Source organism: Ranitomeya imitator, chromosome 7 (assembly GCF_032444005.1).
Source record: "Ranitomeya imitator isolate aRanImi1 chromosome 7, aRanImi1.pri, whole genome shotgun sequence".
Taxonomy (NCBI): Eukaryota; Metazoa; Chordata; class Amphibia; order Anura; family Dendrobatidae; genus Ranitomeya; species Ranitomeya imitator.
The window spans coordinates 67,055,035-67,073,694 of record NC_091288.1 but is presented as its reverse complement, the minus strand read 5'-3'; the positions used below and the strand labels follow the sequence as shown (position 1 = coordinate 67,073,694).

Genomic DNA, 18,660 nt, shown 5'->3' with positions numbered 1-18,660 from the left:
GATTGGCTGGCACTTCTAAGCTAGTGTGAACAGGTACATACTAGGAGCAGCCATCTCCATATATAAAAAACAAAGTTGCACTCTGTAGTGCTAAAGCATGTCAATATGAAATATATGAAACATGAATAGCAATACTGCTTCTGGATACTAGGAAAAACTGAGACGCTTAGCACATAATTTGGCCAATTCATGCATGCCCAGCAACCAATGACAAGGCGGTCTTAGATCTGTTGGGTCCTACGTGTCTAGTGTGAATACCTCTCTAAGACTGAAGTCTGAATTTTGGGGTAGATGTGAATACCTCTCTTCAAAGCCTGAATTTATGGGTAGGTGGGGCCCTGTTGCAACTTGTTTGTTGAGTATTATGGTGTGGACTGACATAATGTATAGTATCTAGACCCCTCTAATTTTTATTTCAAATTCCATGGTGCTCGTACTCAACACGGTATAAATCGAGATGTTTTGACATTTTTGGTCCCAATTTTTCATCACTTGCATATCATTGAAGGGTTGGCCTCTACATATATAGATGACCTATTCTTATCCTTAGGATAGGCCATCAGCATCTGAACACCCTGCCGATCAGCTGTTACCAGCGGCGGCTGGAAGCTCTCCGATTCTGCGGATCACTACAGCTCCATCATTTTTACTGTGGCTGCTGCCAGGTACTGCAGAATAAGGGGTGGATCTGCAGAGCCCGGCCCCAGCCGCTATAAAAATGCTGGAACTGCAGTGTCTCGGCAGCATCTGAGAACTTCTGAATCCCACTGGTAACAGCTGATTGGCATAGGTGCCGGATGTAACACCTTCACCCATCACATATTAATGGCCTATCCATCAATAGAGTGGCCAACCTTTTTAACATGTCTATCGATCCTGTGATTTCCATATTTCCATTACTTTTCTTTTCTGGTGTTGCAGTTTCAATGCTAAGGAGTGTATTTAGCTGTGTGCGATCTGCCTTACTAATACTTGTCAAGCATATGAAGTGCATTTTTGTAACAGTTGTACATATTCAAGAAGACTTAAGAAATTTACCTGTTGTGAACCATTGCAACCACTGCCAACATGGCAAAAAACAGTTTCATGTATTAATATTAATTTATTCTGTTAGATCACACAATGCAGAAGGTTTCAATTCGAATCCAGTGCAACAAATGTTCTGGTGTTTAGATTTTGCAGTTATATTCTCGTCATTGTGCCCCCTGGTTTGGCTTTTGATCCATTCTCAGAATATCCACCTCGTGTGCCAGGGCTGGTGGTCCCAGGTCCTCGGTCAGATCATCTGAATTTTCTTGAATGCCAGTGGGGGCTGTAATTATGTAGGACCAGCCAAGAAGAATCAACAGCTTCCTCTCATCTGCAATGAACACATTAGGTGGACCTGCTGTGTTTGCTTCAAAGGAACATCTGGGGGCACCTTTAACATGGAAGGTAGCAGCAAAAGGAGCATTTTCTAAAATCTGTTTTCTGAACTTTTTTTGCTTTATGTAATTTTAGAGTAGATTATCTCACAATGAAATCATAATTACTGTAAATTGGAAAAATCCTATCAAAGTTTTCATGTGATTCTTGGGATATTGCTTCAGGTACAGTATTTCCAGAAACTGATATCTCTTAAAGGCAATCTATCAGCGTGTTTTTGTTTCCTCATCTAAGAACAGCATAATGTCAGCAAAGAGACCCTGAATCCAGTGATGTATCATTTAGCTTACTGGGTGCGGCAGTTGAGACACAATCAAAGTTTTTAGATTTAGTAATGCAGCAGAGCTGAGAAAGCTAGCCCCGCCCACACCAGGCTCTGTGTAGATAGACAATGAGCTGCTTATCACAGGAGGAGGCGGAGTCAGACTGGCAGTCAGACCTGGCATTGATAATTTCTTAGTGGTTAAACCTTCACCGTAAGTAAACAACAGCACACAGCTCGTTAAGTGACACATCATTGAATTCTATGTTTTAACCCCGACCTCATGCTGTCCTTAGATTACATAGCAAAAACCTACTGACAGATTCCCTTTAATTGGTGGCAGAAAGCAAATTTGGTTTCCTCTTTGAATTGCTGTCTCAAAATGGCTTATAAAGCTGTAACTCAGGGATTGTTTTTAGTTTCCATGATTTTGACAGGAAAAATAGCAATGTACGCTGTGCCCGTCTTGCCTCCCCATGTGATGCGGTATGACTATGGCCTACATAATATTGTACAACATCAAAAAAATATTATGATTCATATTACTTAGAAAACATTCTTTAAACTAAAATTCATGATTCTAATTTTTCATTTTTTCAGGACTCTGAATTTCCGCCAGACAACAGGGTGAATCCTCTTTTGGCTCAAATTAAAGGGAAGAGTAACCATCTCCTTAAGACAAGTGGATACAGTTTGAGCAACACACTGAAATCGCATGAACTAGCAGTGAGCTGGTAGGAACATTTGTTTCTTCAACATACAAACAAACCTAAACCATTTTATACTGCGATGGGTTGTGTTACTGTGCAGCCAGAAACTGAAAGGTTGCACATGCACAAAGAAGAATCCACTGCACGCGGTGCATCGGCCACTGCTGTTGTGCTTGATTTGGGCACTAGGTGGCAGCAAAGGCACCTCCAATTCTCATAGGCGATTCTTTGCAACTAATGACAATAACCACAAATAAATATTTGTGTGCATGGAATTTTGATATAATTATTCTGCACACCAGCAGTGCGTTCTGATACTTCTGCTGGTTATGTGAGTGTATGAAACAAATCCTCATGCTTTGCAAGTCATATATAATATGTAAGTTCACTGATCTTAAAAGGTCATCTTTTCTACAAAAACATAAATTATAATAGTTAAAAGTATAGAACCTAAAATTATTTTTTTTCCAATATGCTGTGCTTTTTTATGCTGGAGAACCTTGCACGGAACACTGTAATTTACATTATTTCACAGCCTACAGTAAATGCTGCTTACGTCCTCATATCGATATTCAGTCATTCAAATTGTTAGCTGTTGATTTTTTTTTTTTTTTTTTGTCCGGAAAAAGAAAAAATAATGAAGTTGGCCACCACGGTACGTTTCTCTGTGACACCCATTCCTGATGTGAAATATGAGTATTTGATTGAGAGTTTGTCCACACTCGCTTATACAAAATCTGTCCCATTTTCAGCCAGAAAAGTTGGACAAGTGGAATCCGTATGGTTTACCTTTTGTCATGCGAGTGCAATGCGAGTGTACAATTATTTTCTCGGCTCACATCTGCGTGCGATGCGTTATTAATAGGGATGATCGAATAGCTTCGGATAAGAGCTTATCCGAATAGCTGCAGCACTTACCGAATAGCTGCATCGGGAACCTGGATACCTGGAGCGCTCCCGATAATCGGCTGTTAGGGGCCGCAGCTGCATGTGTCGCTGCTGTTTGACTGTCACAACACATGAATGGAGAACCCAACAATCAGGCGCTCCGTGCATGTGACTGCCACACAACCACGACAGATGTAGCTGCGGCGCCGAACAGCCGATTATCGGGAGCGCTCCAGGTATCCAGGTTCCCGATGCAGCTATTCGGTAAGCGCTGTAGCTATTCGGATAAGCTCTTATCCAAAGCTATTCGATCAACCTTAGTTATTAACATCGTCTATTACATACTGAAATGCTCTATATAAACTTAAACGGTAGTTGACAAAAATAATAAAGCAATCATATATAAAGATATAGATGAATGATAGAAATATATTAGATATATAATAATAAATAGATGGAATACAGTAGATAGATATCCTGCAGATATATAATTTCACAGCACCCCTACATATATTAAAATTGCAACCTTTAGTGCCTTTCACGTGGAGTTTATACTACAGCTTTTTATGCTTGTTTAACTTAATATACATAAATGTCATGTTGCCCCTCCCCTCCCCCCCCCCTATTTTTGCTTACCAGCAAAGGTAAAGCAAACAGCTGTGAATTGATGTCATCAGGCTAGGTAGGTTCATGAGATGCTCCAAGTCTTAATGAAATTTGTCGTCCATCCTCCCTGCTTCCCCCCTTGCTTCCCCCTTGCTATTTTATGGAACGGTGAGTGCTGCTGTTTCCTTTCTTTTCCTGCTCCCAAGTTTGGCGCTTCCTCTGCGTTCTTCTCATCTGCGTTCTTCCAGATGCTCTGGTGCGTTGGCAATCAGGGTAAGGTGCTTGGCGCTGATGTCAGGTGTAAATTGTCCAAAAACACCGAATATAAGTGAGAACAAAAATAGCAGCTCTGCACTGCCTCATTGAATAACCTTGGTCCAAGTGCAGTGTGATTTTTTTTTTTTTAATCGGTTTGCACTCTTCCATTTAATATACATCGATGAGTGTACCCTTATATTCATAGTAATAACATGTAGGAATCCTCATGACATGAAATATTGTTTTTGCTGGTTGAAACAAGGATCTGAATCTTCCATTCGAAAAATAAAAAGTTAAAAACATCTCAAGAAACCCAAGTCCTTTTCAAAAGGTGTTTCTGCAAGCTGACATTTGAAACGACATAAAGGTTGTCGGAGCAAGATTTCTCCAGACTGCGCGGCATCTAAGAGCTTTGCATTCTTTGGACTTTGCAAACACCATTAATGGAAAATTGTGGTTTTTCTCAGCATCGGCTGATTGGGGACGGCGTATCTAAGATGTAATTTGAACATATTTCCTTCACGTTCAGTGAATTTCCTTTCTTTCCCTTTACACTTTCTTCTTGTCAACACCTGTTGCAGAAACTCAGAGTTTATTGCCTCCTAATGAGATTTTCTGTCTGGATCAGACGCTGCCATAACTGTGTTCCACCAGGTATTTGAGCACAAAGCAGCCGGCTGCAGAGCGCCAGCACTACGCCGACGATCCGGCGTAATGCTGATTAACACAACCTTTAGTGTTTCGCTCCACTTAATGATCTTCATGTCTGATGGCAGAATATGTATAATACCAATATGTTCAGATGCTAGCGCTATCAACACCCCATCTGTCCGCCCTAAGATAAGATCTAAGCTCTTTGTGAGTGGCATATTTGATTTTATTTTATCTTGTAGTCAGAAAAAGGTTAATGGCAAAGTGTTCCTTCTAAGAATTTTATTCCCTTTGTCAGTTATGGCTTGTCTGTGAGTTACGTGTTATTCTTGGTTAGGGCTCATTCACACGTCAATTTTCTACGTAAGAGTGCTATCCTTTTTTTCACAGAATCCGCTTTTACCTAAGACAGTCTATGGCTGTTCACATGTTTGAGATTTTTTTTGATGGACCGAGACTTGTAAGATATTGATCTGAATGTTGGATCAAAACTCGACAATGAAAGTCTTTGGGTCAGTGAAAAAAATTGGACAGCACTCACATGCCATTTTTGTGCTGGCCTTTTTTCACTGACTGATAGGAAATGGTGGAGAAACTTATTTTTTTCTCATTAATGCTAAAAATTGACTTCATTCCTGATAGACATCACACATGAAACTCGGACCGTTTTTCTATATGTAAAAAAAACCCCTGATGTCTGAATGAGGCCTTAAATGCGTTTTCTTTCCATTTAGGGTATACCTGCTACTTTACAAAGCTTTGGAAAGGGATTTTAGCAGTCATACCTTCACCTTTTTGTCTTTTAGCCTTGTTCCAGCAGCATTTTTACTCGCGGTCCATTAATTTTTGGGGAGTGTCCACACGCTAAAGTCTGCCAGGATGAGCCATGCTGACTTTTCCTTTCCCTTATTGCTCATACTGTATAGTGCCCAAGAAAATGGGATAAAAGGCATAGTGGATATATTTTTAGAGGCTATGTGTGCAAGGGCAGAAGCGGTAATGAGATGCTAAGATCTGGAAGAGAGTACTGTAATGGCAACCTGGCCATACACTTGTACATTACACTATGTACACAATGCCATCTGTAGTGTTTTAATGGCTTCCATTTGAATCCCTGAAAAATGTGATTTAGAAGCGCCCTTGACAGACATCCATTACAGTGAAACCCCATGTGTGCTTTCCTGTGGCGGAGTCCGTCTGTTCAAGCACGCACCAAACTGCAGTCAACTGTGTTCTTGTTCTGGCCTGAACGAGAGACACGGCCACAAGGGACAATAAACGGCATCCATTTGAACGCCATTTGTCTCATTGTAATAAATCGTTCAGTTAGAGGTACGTCTGAATCCCATTTTTCAGGGATTTGGATGGAAGTCACCAACTCATGTCTGAATGTGGTGTGTGTATATCCTAGGACCAACCCCTCTCCCTAAAGTCTATCTCAGAGTCTCTGCTGCTAGAGAAGGATATAATTTTGATTTATGCTGTTCCAGTCCGGTGACCTGCCCCCGTTGCAGCTGGTCTGTAATTCTGTACCCAGCACCCTTGACCCGGCATCCTTGGCGTCTTTTATGCCTACCAGGCCCCACATCGTCAAGATATTGTGTGAAGATAAGTTTGCTGGAGATGCTGAAATAAAGAAAATCTATAAAATGTGTACAGATTAATTTATTTTATGCATTGCTTTTAAGTGTAATAAATTCTGTAGGATATTTATTCAAGCTTGTTGAATATGGAAAGATAGTGCTCATCATCAGTAGGTTCATAATGAGCCTTTGATCCAAAAAGCACCACCTAAGAAGACTAATTAGACTGTTTGCGCTTCATTTAGCTATACCATATGTTAATGGACCCCTGGAAGAAGCTGAAGTGAAACAGGTCTCTGGGTCATTTGTCCTAATCCTCACAGGCTTATATAGGTGTTGAACAAAAACCTAAAGAGATGAACTGGAATACAAGTTGGTATGCATGCAATGCATAGGCACATGTTCACACTGGCCACTAAATAGACAGAACTAAAAATAAAGTGAGCAAATATCCTGCAGTAAGTAAATATTATTATTATTATACATTTTTATAGCGCCATTTATTCCATGGCGCTTTACATGTGAATACGGGGCAAATATAGACAAATATATTAAACATGAGCAAAAAACAAGGCACACGGGTACATAAGGAGGGAGGAACCTGCCCGCGAGGGCTCACAGTCTGCAGGGGATGGGTGATGAAACACTAGGAGAGGGTAGGGCAGGTTGTGCGGCAGTTCAGTAAGTTCAGGATCACTGCAGGCTTTAGGCTTGTCGGAAGAGGTGAGTCTTCAGGTTCTTTTTGAAGGTTTCTATGGTAGACGAGAGTCTGATGTGTTGGGGTAGAGAGTTCCAGAGTATGGGGGAAGCACGGGAGAAGTCTTGGATGTGGTTGTGGGAAGAAGAGATAAGAGGGGAGTAGAGAAGGAGGTCTTGAGAGGATCGGAGATTGTGTGTAGGTAAGTACCGGGAGACCATGTCACAGATGTATGGAGGAGACAGGTTGTGGATGGCTTTGTATGTCAGTGTGAGGGTTTTGAACTGGAGTCTCTGGGCGATAGGAAGCCAGTGAAGGGCTTGACATAAGGGAGAGGCTGGGGAATAGCGGGGAGACAGGTAGATTAGTCTGGCAGCAGAGTGTAGGATGGATTGGAGTGGTGCCAGAGTGCTAGAGGGGAGTCCAGAGAGTAGGAGGTTGCAGTAGTCGAGGCGGGAGATGATAAGGGCATGCACTAGCGTTTAATAAATAAATAGCAATAGTGCAGGAAAATAACATAGAGAATATAAAAAAAAAGCTAAAAACCATCCCACCACATAAAGGTGACCCTATTCAGGACATTCTTAACCTTTAGTATGAAAACCTTACCATGTGTCAACTGATTTAAATGTGAATATGGACTGCGCAGGACTGAGACCCCAACTAATGGACATCCAGCCATGGGAAGCTATATTATATGTTAAAGGACCCCTTGGAAGAAGCTCACGTGAAACGCACGTCAGGGTCATTTTTACTAATCCTCCCAGACTTATACAGGTCTTTATTGCTATTTACTGCTGTTCTGAATCTTACTTACTTGATCTTGTCATTATTGGACATTACTATTTTATTCTGTATTATTTTATGTATTTGTATTTCATGCTTTAGCTTTGCCATTATTGCCACTATTAGACATATATATATACTATTTTGCATCTTTATATACTGTATATTTTTTCTTCTTGATTGACATTTGCCCACTTGGTTATCTGTCAGTTAATACCTGGATTTTCATACACTGCATAGCTATTGATTCTATTACTAATTGTCTGGATAGGTGGGATGTTTATATCATACATTCCATTTTCTATTTTATTCATTTTATCATTTGTATTATGGTATATTACTAATAAAGGTCATTTATTTTTGTATGGGATTTTTTTGCATCTTTTGTTTGGATATATATGTTAAAGGAACAAGCCTCGGAATTTCGTAACAATTCATAGTAACATAGTAACATAGTTAGTAAGGCCAAAAAAAGACATTTGTCCATCCAGTTCAGCCTATATTCCATCATAATAAATCCCCAGATCTACGTCCTTCTACAGAACCTAATAATTGTATGATACAATATTGTTCTGCTCCAGGAAGACATCCAGGCCTCTCTTGAAACCCTCGACTGAGTTCGCCATCACCACCTCCTCAGGCAAGCAATTCCAGATTCTCACTGCCCTAACAGTAAAGAATCCTCTTCTATGTTGGTGGAAAAACCTTCTCTCCTCCAGACGCAAAGAATGCCCCCTTGTGCCCGTCACCTTCCTTGGTATAAACAGATCCTCAGCGAGATATTTGTATTGTCCCCTTATATACTTATACATGGTTATTAGATCGCCCCTCAGTCGTCTTTTTTCTAGACTAAATAATCCTAATTTCGCTAATCTATCTGGGTATTGTAGTTCTCCCATCCCCTTTATTAATTTTGTTGCCCTCCTTTGTACTCTCTCTAGTTCCATTATATCCTTCCTGAGCACCGGTGCCCAAAACTGGACACAGTACTCCATGTGCGGTCTAACTAGGGATTTGTACAGAGGCAGTATAATGCTCTCATCATGTGTATCCAGACCTCTTTTAATGCACCCCATGATCCTGTTTGCCTTGGCAGCTGCTGTCCTTTCTTTCACACAATGCCAGTAACAATTTACTTTTTAGAATTTTTAAAAGCATTTCTAATTGTGCTGTCTGGAAACCACCAGCATGCAGTATCTGCTGTTGTGTGACTGTATATGAAGAATACAAAAGTTGTGCTCTAGTACCTTCAATGGTGACTATAGGAACATGAAGTCAAGTCCTCCGTACTATTCATGAGTAAATGAGAATCCTCCCTCGTCACACGAGGCCTCCGACTCACAGTCCAACTAGATCTTCAAGTTTCCTCACTTATATAAAAGAAATAAAGTATGCAGATATGGTACTGTAATAATTTGCAGGAGTAAAAAAGAAATTGAAGGACATTTTTTATACTCAGTATAATGACTTCAAATTAGCAAAAGGACTCGGGAAGAAGACGGAGCAGGTGAAACACAGGCTGGGCTACTTGGGTGTTTGCCTTCTGGATTTTATGTATGTAATAGTGATTTCTAACTCATTATTGTTAATATTATAATAGTTTTTGGAATCTTTTACTCAGTCAAGTCATTCTTGCACCATGTTCTTTATTCCCTTTATGTATTAATTAGGAAGCAGCTTTTGATGATGTATTTGGACTGTGAGTGGGCGGCTTTCAGTCACCAGTGAGGATTCTCATTAATTCTTGAAACAGTAAATAAAGGAACATGAAGCCAACTCCTTACTGTGTAAACCTGGAGCGTGCAGCTTGTGTATTACTATTATGAATTATTGATGGAAAAGCACAATTTTCTTTACACTATCACTGCACCTGTTTAGGTTTTTAGTGTTTATATGTGAATTTTATTATACTACAGAAATGTCATATCTGTGTGCATAAAGTCCTCCGGATGGTTCCAAGAATTAATGAGAATCCTCACTGGTCATAGAAGGCCATCCATTCACAGTCCTACCTTATCCAAAGGTGGATTTACTGCCCTATGCATTTATTATTATGCAGCATATTGCAGTGTTAACAACATATTCAGCCTCAGAGCCTTTCTAGAACAGTACATTCACACACTGTCAATGTACCAATTGAATTGGCCTTTACTGTTCAATCCATCAACCAAAATAGGAATATGCCACTACTGCAAACCTATCTAGACATTGCTGTCCATCTAAACTGACATCCCAAGCAAGTAAAGTCCCAATTAGAGAAGCAGCCGAGAGACTTATGGTCACTCTGGAGTAGCTGCAGAGATCGACAGATCAGGACACAGCTAGCATGTGGAAGGAGGTGCTCAAATGAGATGAGACCAAAGTAGAGCATTTTGTGTTAAATGTCAAACACTGTGTGTGGTGGAAAACTAACATTGCACATTACAGTGAAAAAAACACCATCCCCGCTGTTTAACATGATGGTGGCAGCCTCATGCTGTGGGGATGTTTTTCTTCAGCAGGTACAGGGAAGCTGTTCAGAGTTGATGGGAAGATGGATGGCGCTAAATGCAGGGCGATCCTTTAGGGAAAGCCTGTTAGAGACTGCAAAAAGATTTGAGACTGGACTGTAGGCTCACCTTTTGGCAGGACAACGACCCTAAACTTACTGCCAGTGCTACGGTTTATATAGGGTGAAACATGTCGGGGGGGACTTTATGTTTTAATCTGAGTGTTCTATTCTGCCTAACACTGAAGACACTCCCGAGTGCCATCGTGTGATAACTAGAAGCAATTTCTTATCCAATATATTTAATGCCAGTAGTTTAGGGGCAAATCTTTTTTAATCCTTCACCTACAATATTAACCTTTATTTAATGTCAAAATAAATGAGAAGTTTTATGACCTGCTAGAGAGGGTTACCCAATGGAGTTCCCGTCTTATCTTCTCAATTAGTAATATATCCCTCCCAGGTCATTTATACCCCATTAGTTTTTCTAACTACAGGGCAATACTTGAGGGAAAACCTGTTAGAGACTGCAAAAAGATTTGAGACTGGGGCATAGGTTCAACTTCCAGCAGAACAATGACCCTAAACATACTGCCAGAGCTACAATGGATGGTTTAGCTCAAAGCATCATATTTATGTGTCTAAATGGCTCAGTCCAGACCTAAATCCCATTGAGAATCTGTGACAAGACTTGAGAATTGCTATTTACGTCGCTCTCCATCTCGAATCTCACTTAGCTACAGCTTGTTTGCAAATAAGAATAGGCAAAAATTTCAACCTCTAGATGTGCAAAGCTGGTAGAGACATACCCTCAAAAGACTTGCAGCGGTAATTGCCGCAAAAGGTGGTCCTACAAAGTATTGACTCAGGAGGCTGAATCTAAATGCATGGTTTGTTTGCAGTCATTCTTCCTTTTATATTACCTATAGCAGGGGTCACCAACATTTTTTACTTTGAGAACCATATTCAGCTCTGAGAGATAGTTGTGGCAACATCCAGGGCCTCTTCCCCCTACACATTAGTGACTCCCAATGCACTCTGTACTGATATGATGATAGCTAAAGCTCCCCCACAGAATCACACCAAAATCTGGGTGCGGGCAGTCATTGACCGCAAGTATGCGATATGTATACTTCCAGACACATTCCGACTAGACTTGCTCAATACACTGGCATTGATCAAGACTCTGCCCATCTAGTCGGCACTTGATCACGCATATGCAAATCACATACTTGTCAAGTTCCCGCCACTCTTGGTTCTAGCAAATCTTCACAGCGTGCAGTTCGAGTGATATGAGAATTCACAGGTCTGCAGTCGCATACAGTGACTGCAGACTTGTAACCCCAAGGTCGGAATACCCTTTTAAGCTCCCCACACTATCGCATCAAGCTTGAGGCACACCTGCTTGTTGGACTCCTGTCCAATAGCATGGGATAGATTGATACAGTGTGATTGAACTATCAGACTGTACAGGGTTTGTTTATAGTCTGTAATCATGGAGGCACATACGCTTGTTCGGGAACTGTAGACAAAAGACACATTTGCATTATGAAAGTCTTATACACAAGTCTTGCAGGCGGTGTATTACTCAAGAGCTGTTTGAAAGTAAAGAATATGACACAAAATAGAATACATCTAACTTGGTAGGGTCATCTATCTTCGAGGTGTGCATGGTTCATTATATCAGTTCACCTGTGGCCTTATAAAGTCACATATCTTCCCACTCTTCTATTTTATTCTGTGCCCTGTACGTCGCTCTCGGTGATTGTAAATGCAACACTGTGAGAAGGGACATGTTTCTGAAGTATCCAAAGAAGTCAGGCCCACAGGGAAATTTCTAGCTGTCAGAGTATACAGATTTGAAGAGCATTTGTCGGAAAAGTGAATATCACACGATTTGATTGGGTTCCCAATTCTTTTCTGCTGCTACAGAATACCCTGTAATTACCTCGCATGGGAAGAGGAACATCTGTTCATGTACACTGTATCAGTATGAAGAGGAGAAAAAAGCAAATAGAAAGGATTTATTGGGATTAACGGAGCTTTACTGGTGGGCTCAATGGACCTTTTTTATCCTTCGTTTTAGAGAAGGATTAGGCCACCATTATATCTAATTATTCCAAGTAACACAATTCACCAGATGCTCAATGCAGACCTTATTCCAGTGGATAAGCCTGAAGAATCATGACAGCCAATGGGAACTACTAGTACTAATCTAGTGTCCCAGGTATTTATTAGGCTGGAATCCTATTTGTGAAATATCATTGCTTGTATCACTCAAGCACTTCAGTGTAAATATATCAGTCCGGTGTCAAGAGGGAAAAATAGAAATTAGAGAGGAGCTTCGCTATTAAAGCAACAGTGCATAATGAATTAGAAAGCCTATACAGATATCACCAGGGACAGGCTGTAAATGAAATAAGCATTACAGGCACTTAGAAGGACAGAAAAACAAAATGCATTATATTTCAGACATGGGTCACTGATGATTAGGTCGGCTACCAGCTTGGACTTTCCAATCAAATTCTTTTTTTTTTGCATTCTGAAGATCTGAAGAGAGTCACGTGCAGATAACGGCATCACAGTGTAATTTAAGACATCTCAAAGTCTGGATTATCGTGAGGATGTTCTTGACATTACATTATATTTTTTCATCATGATTTTCGAAAACACCCCATCCAGTCAATTGGTGTACTTAGCTGATTCATATCCCAAATAATTGCTGTGCGTCAGCATCTGATAATAGCCTACTTGATTTACTCCTATGAAAGGCATAATTGGCTTTCTGTATGAAAACCGGCTTCGATGAGGATAGCACCTAATTGTATCATTGCTTTTATTTTAATCTGTACTGGATTGATTGTTTTGGGCAACAAGACCACATTTTCTCTTGGGATATGTGCACAGGTTCAGAATGATCTGCTGCAAATTCTGATGTGTTGGCTGGAAAAACGTAGTGTAAAATACATGTGGTTTTAATGCATTTTTATGCGTTTTTTGCATGCATGTTCGATGTGTTTTTACCATTTCATTAGTATGGATGGAATCTGGAGCAAAATGCTGAAAGGCTTGACATACTGCAAATTTATGGTTCAATATATTGACATGCTGCACATTTAAATCTGCTTCAAGACCGCACAGAAAAATTAGGCAACGTGTGCATGAGATTTCATAAATCTCATTCACTTTGCTGATACTAGGAAATCCTTTGGGTTTTGTGATAAATCTACACAGAAATAAAACACGACAAAACCGCAAGGTCTGCACAGCCACTTAGACAGTTTTGAAATCTGAGGTCTGGAAGTTTTCTGGACCTATTTAACTAATTCACAATTTCCAGGCAGAAGAACTGCAGCATATGACTGTACCAACAGAGCTTATAGACAAATGCTATATAAAAACTCCGTATGGAAGACACGCAGCCAGGTGACAGGTATTGTAAGACATTAAAGACTAGAGTTGAGTAAATCGCTTCAAGGCAAATCAAATTTGCCTCAAATTTTTAAAAAATTGTGTTTAAATACCAACAAGTCCAGCAAAATAGCAGTTACCCATCATTTTTCTAGGTTCAAATTGGCTAGGGAGGGGTTAAAAAAAATAATGATTCACCGCTCCCTGGCACTCATCATGTCCACACACTAGATTAGGTGAGAAGACGGGGAGAAGTTAGTATTATTTTAAGTTTTTCACCCTTCATTTATTACATGCTGGGATCTTTAGAGGCCCTACAGCATAATTAGGCATTTCTGATGGACATCAAATAAATTTGATGTAAATTGAGTTTCCCGGACAAATTCGAGCAAACTGTTGATTTAGAATTTTATTAGATTTGCTTATGATTATCGGAGACAAGTTTATGACATGTCATTACAATTATCATTCATAGGCCTCAATGATCAATGACCGAAGAATGGGATACCATTGTTTCTGGTCTTTTTTCCCCTTTAATGGGGAATGTCACTCTAGTGTAGGTAGACATTAAATTGCGTTTGTTGATGATAGATTGATAACCAGCAAGGACAATTGGTAATTAAATGCACCAATAGGGAGATTGGGAATTAAAAATCTCTTATTTGAGTTCTTAATTTGTGTCCTCAATGTCCAGTGCTAGGTGCTAAAATATTTCTAATAGTAGGAGTCCTGTGGAATGTCAGGATTTCTAGGTGTAGGATTTACCTAGGATTTCTAGTTTAAGATTTACCTATCCTTGGTAAATCCTTCACCTAAAAATCCTGGCGTTTAAGTAGAAAAAAAGCGATTTTTTTATTTTCACAGCTCTGCGTTATAAACTTCTGTGAAGCACCTGGGGGTTTAACCCCTTTCTGCCACTGGACGTACTATTCCGTCCATGTGGGGTGGGCCCTACTTCCCAAGGACGGAATAGTACGTCCAGCGCAATCGGCCGCGCTCACGGGGGGAGCGCGGCCGGGTGTCAGCTGCCTATCGCAGCTGACATCCGGCGCTATGTGCCAAGAGTGGTCACGGACCGCCCCCGGCACATTAACCCCCGGCACACCGCCATCAAACATGATCGCGGTGTGCCGGCGGTACAGGGAAGCATCGCGCAGGGAGGGGGCTCCCTGCGTGCTTCCCTGAGCCCCCCGCAGCAACGTGATGTGATCGCGTTGCTGCGAGGGTCTCCCTACCTCCCTCCCTGCTCCAGGCCCGGATCCAAGATGGCCGCGGCATCTGGGTCCTGAAGGGAGGGAGGTGGCTTACCAAGTGCCTGCTCAGAGCAGGCGCTTGGTAAGCCTGCAGCACTGTAAGTCAGATCGGTGATCTGATAGAGTGCTGTGCAAACTGTCAGATCACTGATCTGTGATGTCCCCCCTGGGACAAAGTAAAAAAGTTTTTAAAAAAATTTCCACACGTGTAAAAAAAAATATTAGAAAAAAATGCTAAATAATGAAAAAAAATATATATATTATTCCCATAAATACATTGCTTTATCTAAATAAAAAGAAACAAGCAATAAAAGTACACATATTTAGTATTGCCGCATCCGTAACGACCCAATCTATAAAACTGTCCCACTAATTAACCCCTTCAGTAAACACCGTAAGGAAAAAAAAAAAAAAAACGAGGCAAAAAAACCGCTTTATTATCATACCGCTGAACAAAAAGTGGAATAACACGCGATCAAAAAGACAGATATAAATAACCATGGTACCGCTGAAAGCGTCATCTTGTCCCGCAAAAAACGAACCGCCATACAGCATCATCAGCAAAAAAAAAAAAGTTATAGTCCTCAGAATAAAGCGATGCAAAAATAATTATTTTTTCTATAAAATAGTTTTTATCGTATAAAAGCGCCAAAACATAAAAAAATTATATAAATGAGGTATCGCTGTAATTATACTGACCCGAAGAATAAAACTGCTTTATCAATTTTACCAAACGTGGAACGGTATAAACGCCTCCCCCAAAAGAAATTCATGAATAGCTGGTTTTTGGTCATTCTGCCTCACAAAAATCGGAATAAAAAGCGATCAAAAAATGTCACGTGCCCAAAAATGTTACCAATAAAAACATCAACTCGTCCTGCAAAAAACAAGACCTTACATGACTCTGTGGACCAAAATATGGAAAAATTATAGCTCTCAAAATGTGGTAACGCATAAAATATTTTTTGCAATAAAAAGCGTCTTTCAGTGTGTGACGGCTGCCAATCATAAAAATCCGCTAAATAACCCGCTATAAAAGTAAATCAAACCCCCCTTCATCACCCCTTTAGTTAGGGAAAAATTAAAAAATTAAAAAAATGTATTTATTTCCATTTTCCCATTAGGGTTAGGGCTAGGGTTAGGGCTAGGGTTAAGGTTTGGGCTAGGGTTAGGGTTGGGGCTAGGGTTAGGGCTAGGGTTAGGGTTGGGGCTAGTGTTAAGGCTACAGTTAGGGTTGGGGCTAAAGTTAGGGTTAGGGTTGGGGCTAAAGTTAGGGTTAGGGTTTGGATTACATTTACGGTTGGGAATAGGGTTGGGATTAGGGTTAGGGGTGTGTCTGGGTTAGAGGTGTGGTTAGGGTTACCGTTGGGATTAGGGTTAGGGGTGTGTTTGCATTAGGGTTTCAGTTATAATTGGGGGGTTTCCACTGTTTAGGCACACCAGGGGCTCTCCAAACGCGACATGGTGTCAGATCTCAATTCCAGTCAATTCTGCGTTGAAAAAGTAAAACAGTGCTCCTTCCCTTCCGAGCTCTCCCGTGTGCCCAAACGGGTTAACCCCAACATATGGGGTATCAGCATACTCAGGACAAATTGGACAGCATCTCTTGGGGTCCAATTTCTCCTGTTACCCTTGGGAAAATACAAAACTGGGGGCTAAAAAATAATTTTTGTGGGAAAAAAAAGGATTTTTTATTTTCATGGCTCTGCGTTATAAACTGTAGTGAAACACTTGGAGGTTCAAAGTTCTCACAACACATCTAGATAAGTTCCTTGGGGGGTCCAGTTTCCAATATGGGGTTACTTATGGGGGTTTCTATTGTTTAGGTACATATGGGGCTCTGCAAACGCAATGTGACGCCTGCAGACCAATCCATCTAAGTCTGCATTCCAAATGATGCTCCTTCCCTTCCGAGCTTTGCCATGCGCTCAAACGGTGGTTCCCCCCACATATCGCGTATCAGCGTACTCAGGACAAATTGGACAACAATATTTAGGATCCAATTTCTCCTGCTACCCTTGGAAAAATACAAAACTGGGGTTTAAAAAATAATTTTTGTGGAAAGAAATTTTTTTTTATTTGCGCGGCTCTGCGTTATAAACTGTAGTGAAACACTTGGGGGTTCAAAGCTCTCACATCACATCTAGATGAGTTCCTTAGGGGGTCTACTTTCCAAAATGGTGTCACTTGTGGGGGGTTTCTACTGTTTAGGTACATTAGGGGCTCTGCAAATGCAATGTGACGCCTGCAGACCATTCCATCTAAGTCTGCATTCCAAATGGCGCTCCTTCCCTTCCGAGCCCTCCCATGCGCCCAAACGGTGGTTCCCCCCCACATATGGGGTATCAGCGCACTCAGGACAAATCGGACAACAACTTTTGGGGTCCAATTTCTCCTGTTACCCTCGGGAAAATACAAAACTGGGGGCTAAAAAATCATTTTTATGAGAAAAAATTTTTGTTTTATTTTTACGGCTCTGCATTATAATCTTTTGTGAAGCCCTTGGTGGGTCAAAGTGCTCACCACACATCTCGATAAGTTCCTTAGGGGGTCTACTTTCCAAAATGGTGTCACTTGTGGGGGGTTTCAATGTTTAGGCACATCAGTGGCTCTCCAAACGCAACATGGTGTCCCATCTCAATTCCAGTCAATTTTGCATTGAGAAGTCAAATGGCGCTCCTTCGCTTCCGAGCTCTGTCATGCGCACAAACGGTGGTTTACCCCCACATGTTGGGTATCGGCGTACTCATGACAAATTGTAAAACAACGTCTGGGGTCCATTTTCTCCTGTTACCCTTGGTAAAATAAAACAAATTGGAGCTGATGTAAATTTTTTGTGAAAAAAAGTTAAATGTTCATTTTTATTTAAACATTCCAAAAATTCCTGTGAAACACCTGAAGGTTTAATAAACTTCTTGAATGTGGTTTTGAGCACCTTGAGGGGTGCAATTTTTAGAATGGTGTCACACTTGGGTATTTTCTATCATATAGACCCCTCAAAATGACTTCAAATGAGATGTGGTCCCTAAAAAAAAATGGTGTTGTAAAAATGAGAAATTGCTGGTCAACTTTTAACCCTTATAACTCCCTAACAAAAAAAATTGTGCTGATGTAAAGTAGACATGTGGGAAATGTTACTTATTAAGTATTTTGTGTGACATATCTCTGTGATTTAATTGCATAAAAATTAAAAGTTGGAAAATTGCGACATTTTCAAAATTTTCACCAAATTTCCGTTTTTTTTCACAAATAAACGCAGGTAATATCAAAGAAATTTTACCACTATCATGAAGTACAATATGTCATGAGAAAACAATGTCAGAATCATCGGGATCCGTTGAAGCGTTCCAGAGTTATAACCTCATAAAGGGACAGTGGTCAGAATTGTAAAAATTGGCCCGGTCCTTAACGTGCAAACCACCTTTTGGGGTAAAGGGGTTAAAGTGCTCACCACACATCTAGATAAGTTCCTTAATGGGTCTAGTTTCCAAAATGGGGTCACTTGTGGGGGGTTTCCACTGTTAAGGCACATCAGGTGCTCTCCAAACACGACATGGCGGCCTATCTCAATTCCAGCCAATTCTGCATTGAAAAAGTTAAACGGCGCTCCTTCTTTTCCAAGCTCTGCCGTGCGCCCAAAAA

The 18,660-nt window shown here is 40.7% G+C and overlaps 1 protein-coding gene across 2 annotated transcripts in view; it reads left to right on the top strand.

Annotated features, from left to right (window-relative positions):
• SPAG16 (sperm associated antigen 16) overlaps positions 1 to 18,660 on the top strand; it is a 1,289,960-nt gene that overhangs the window by 294,641 nt on the left and 976,659 nt on the right. For both annotated transcript variants that reach the window (XM_069733408.1, XM_069733409.1), the window contains exon 10: positions 2,288 to 2,421. In XM_069733408.1, coding sequence (XP_069589509.1) covers positions 2,288 to 2,421 — 134 coding nt within the window. The remainder of the gene's footprint in view (positions 1 to 2,287; positions 2,422 to 18,660) is intronic.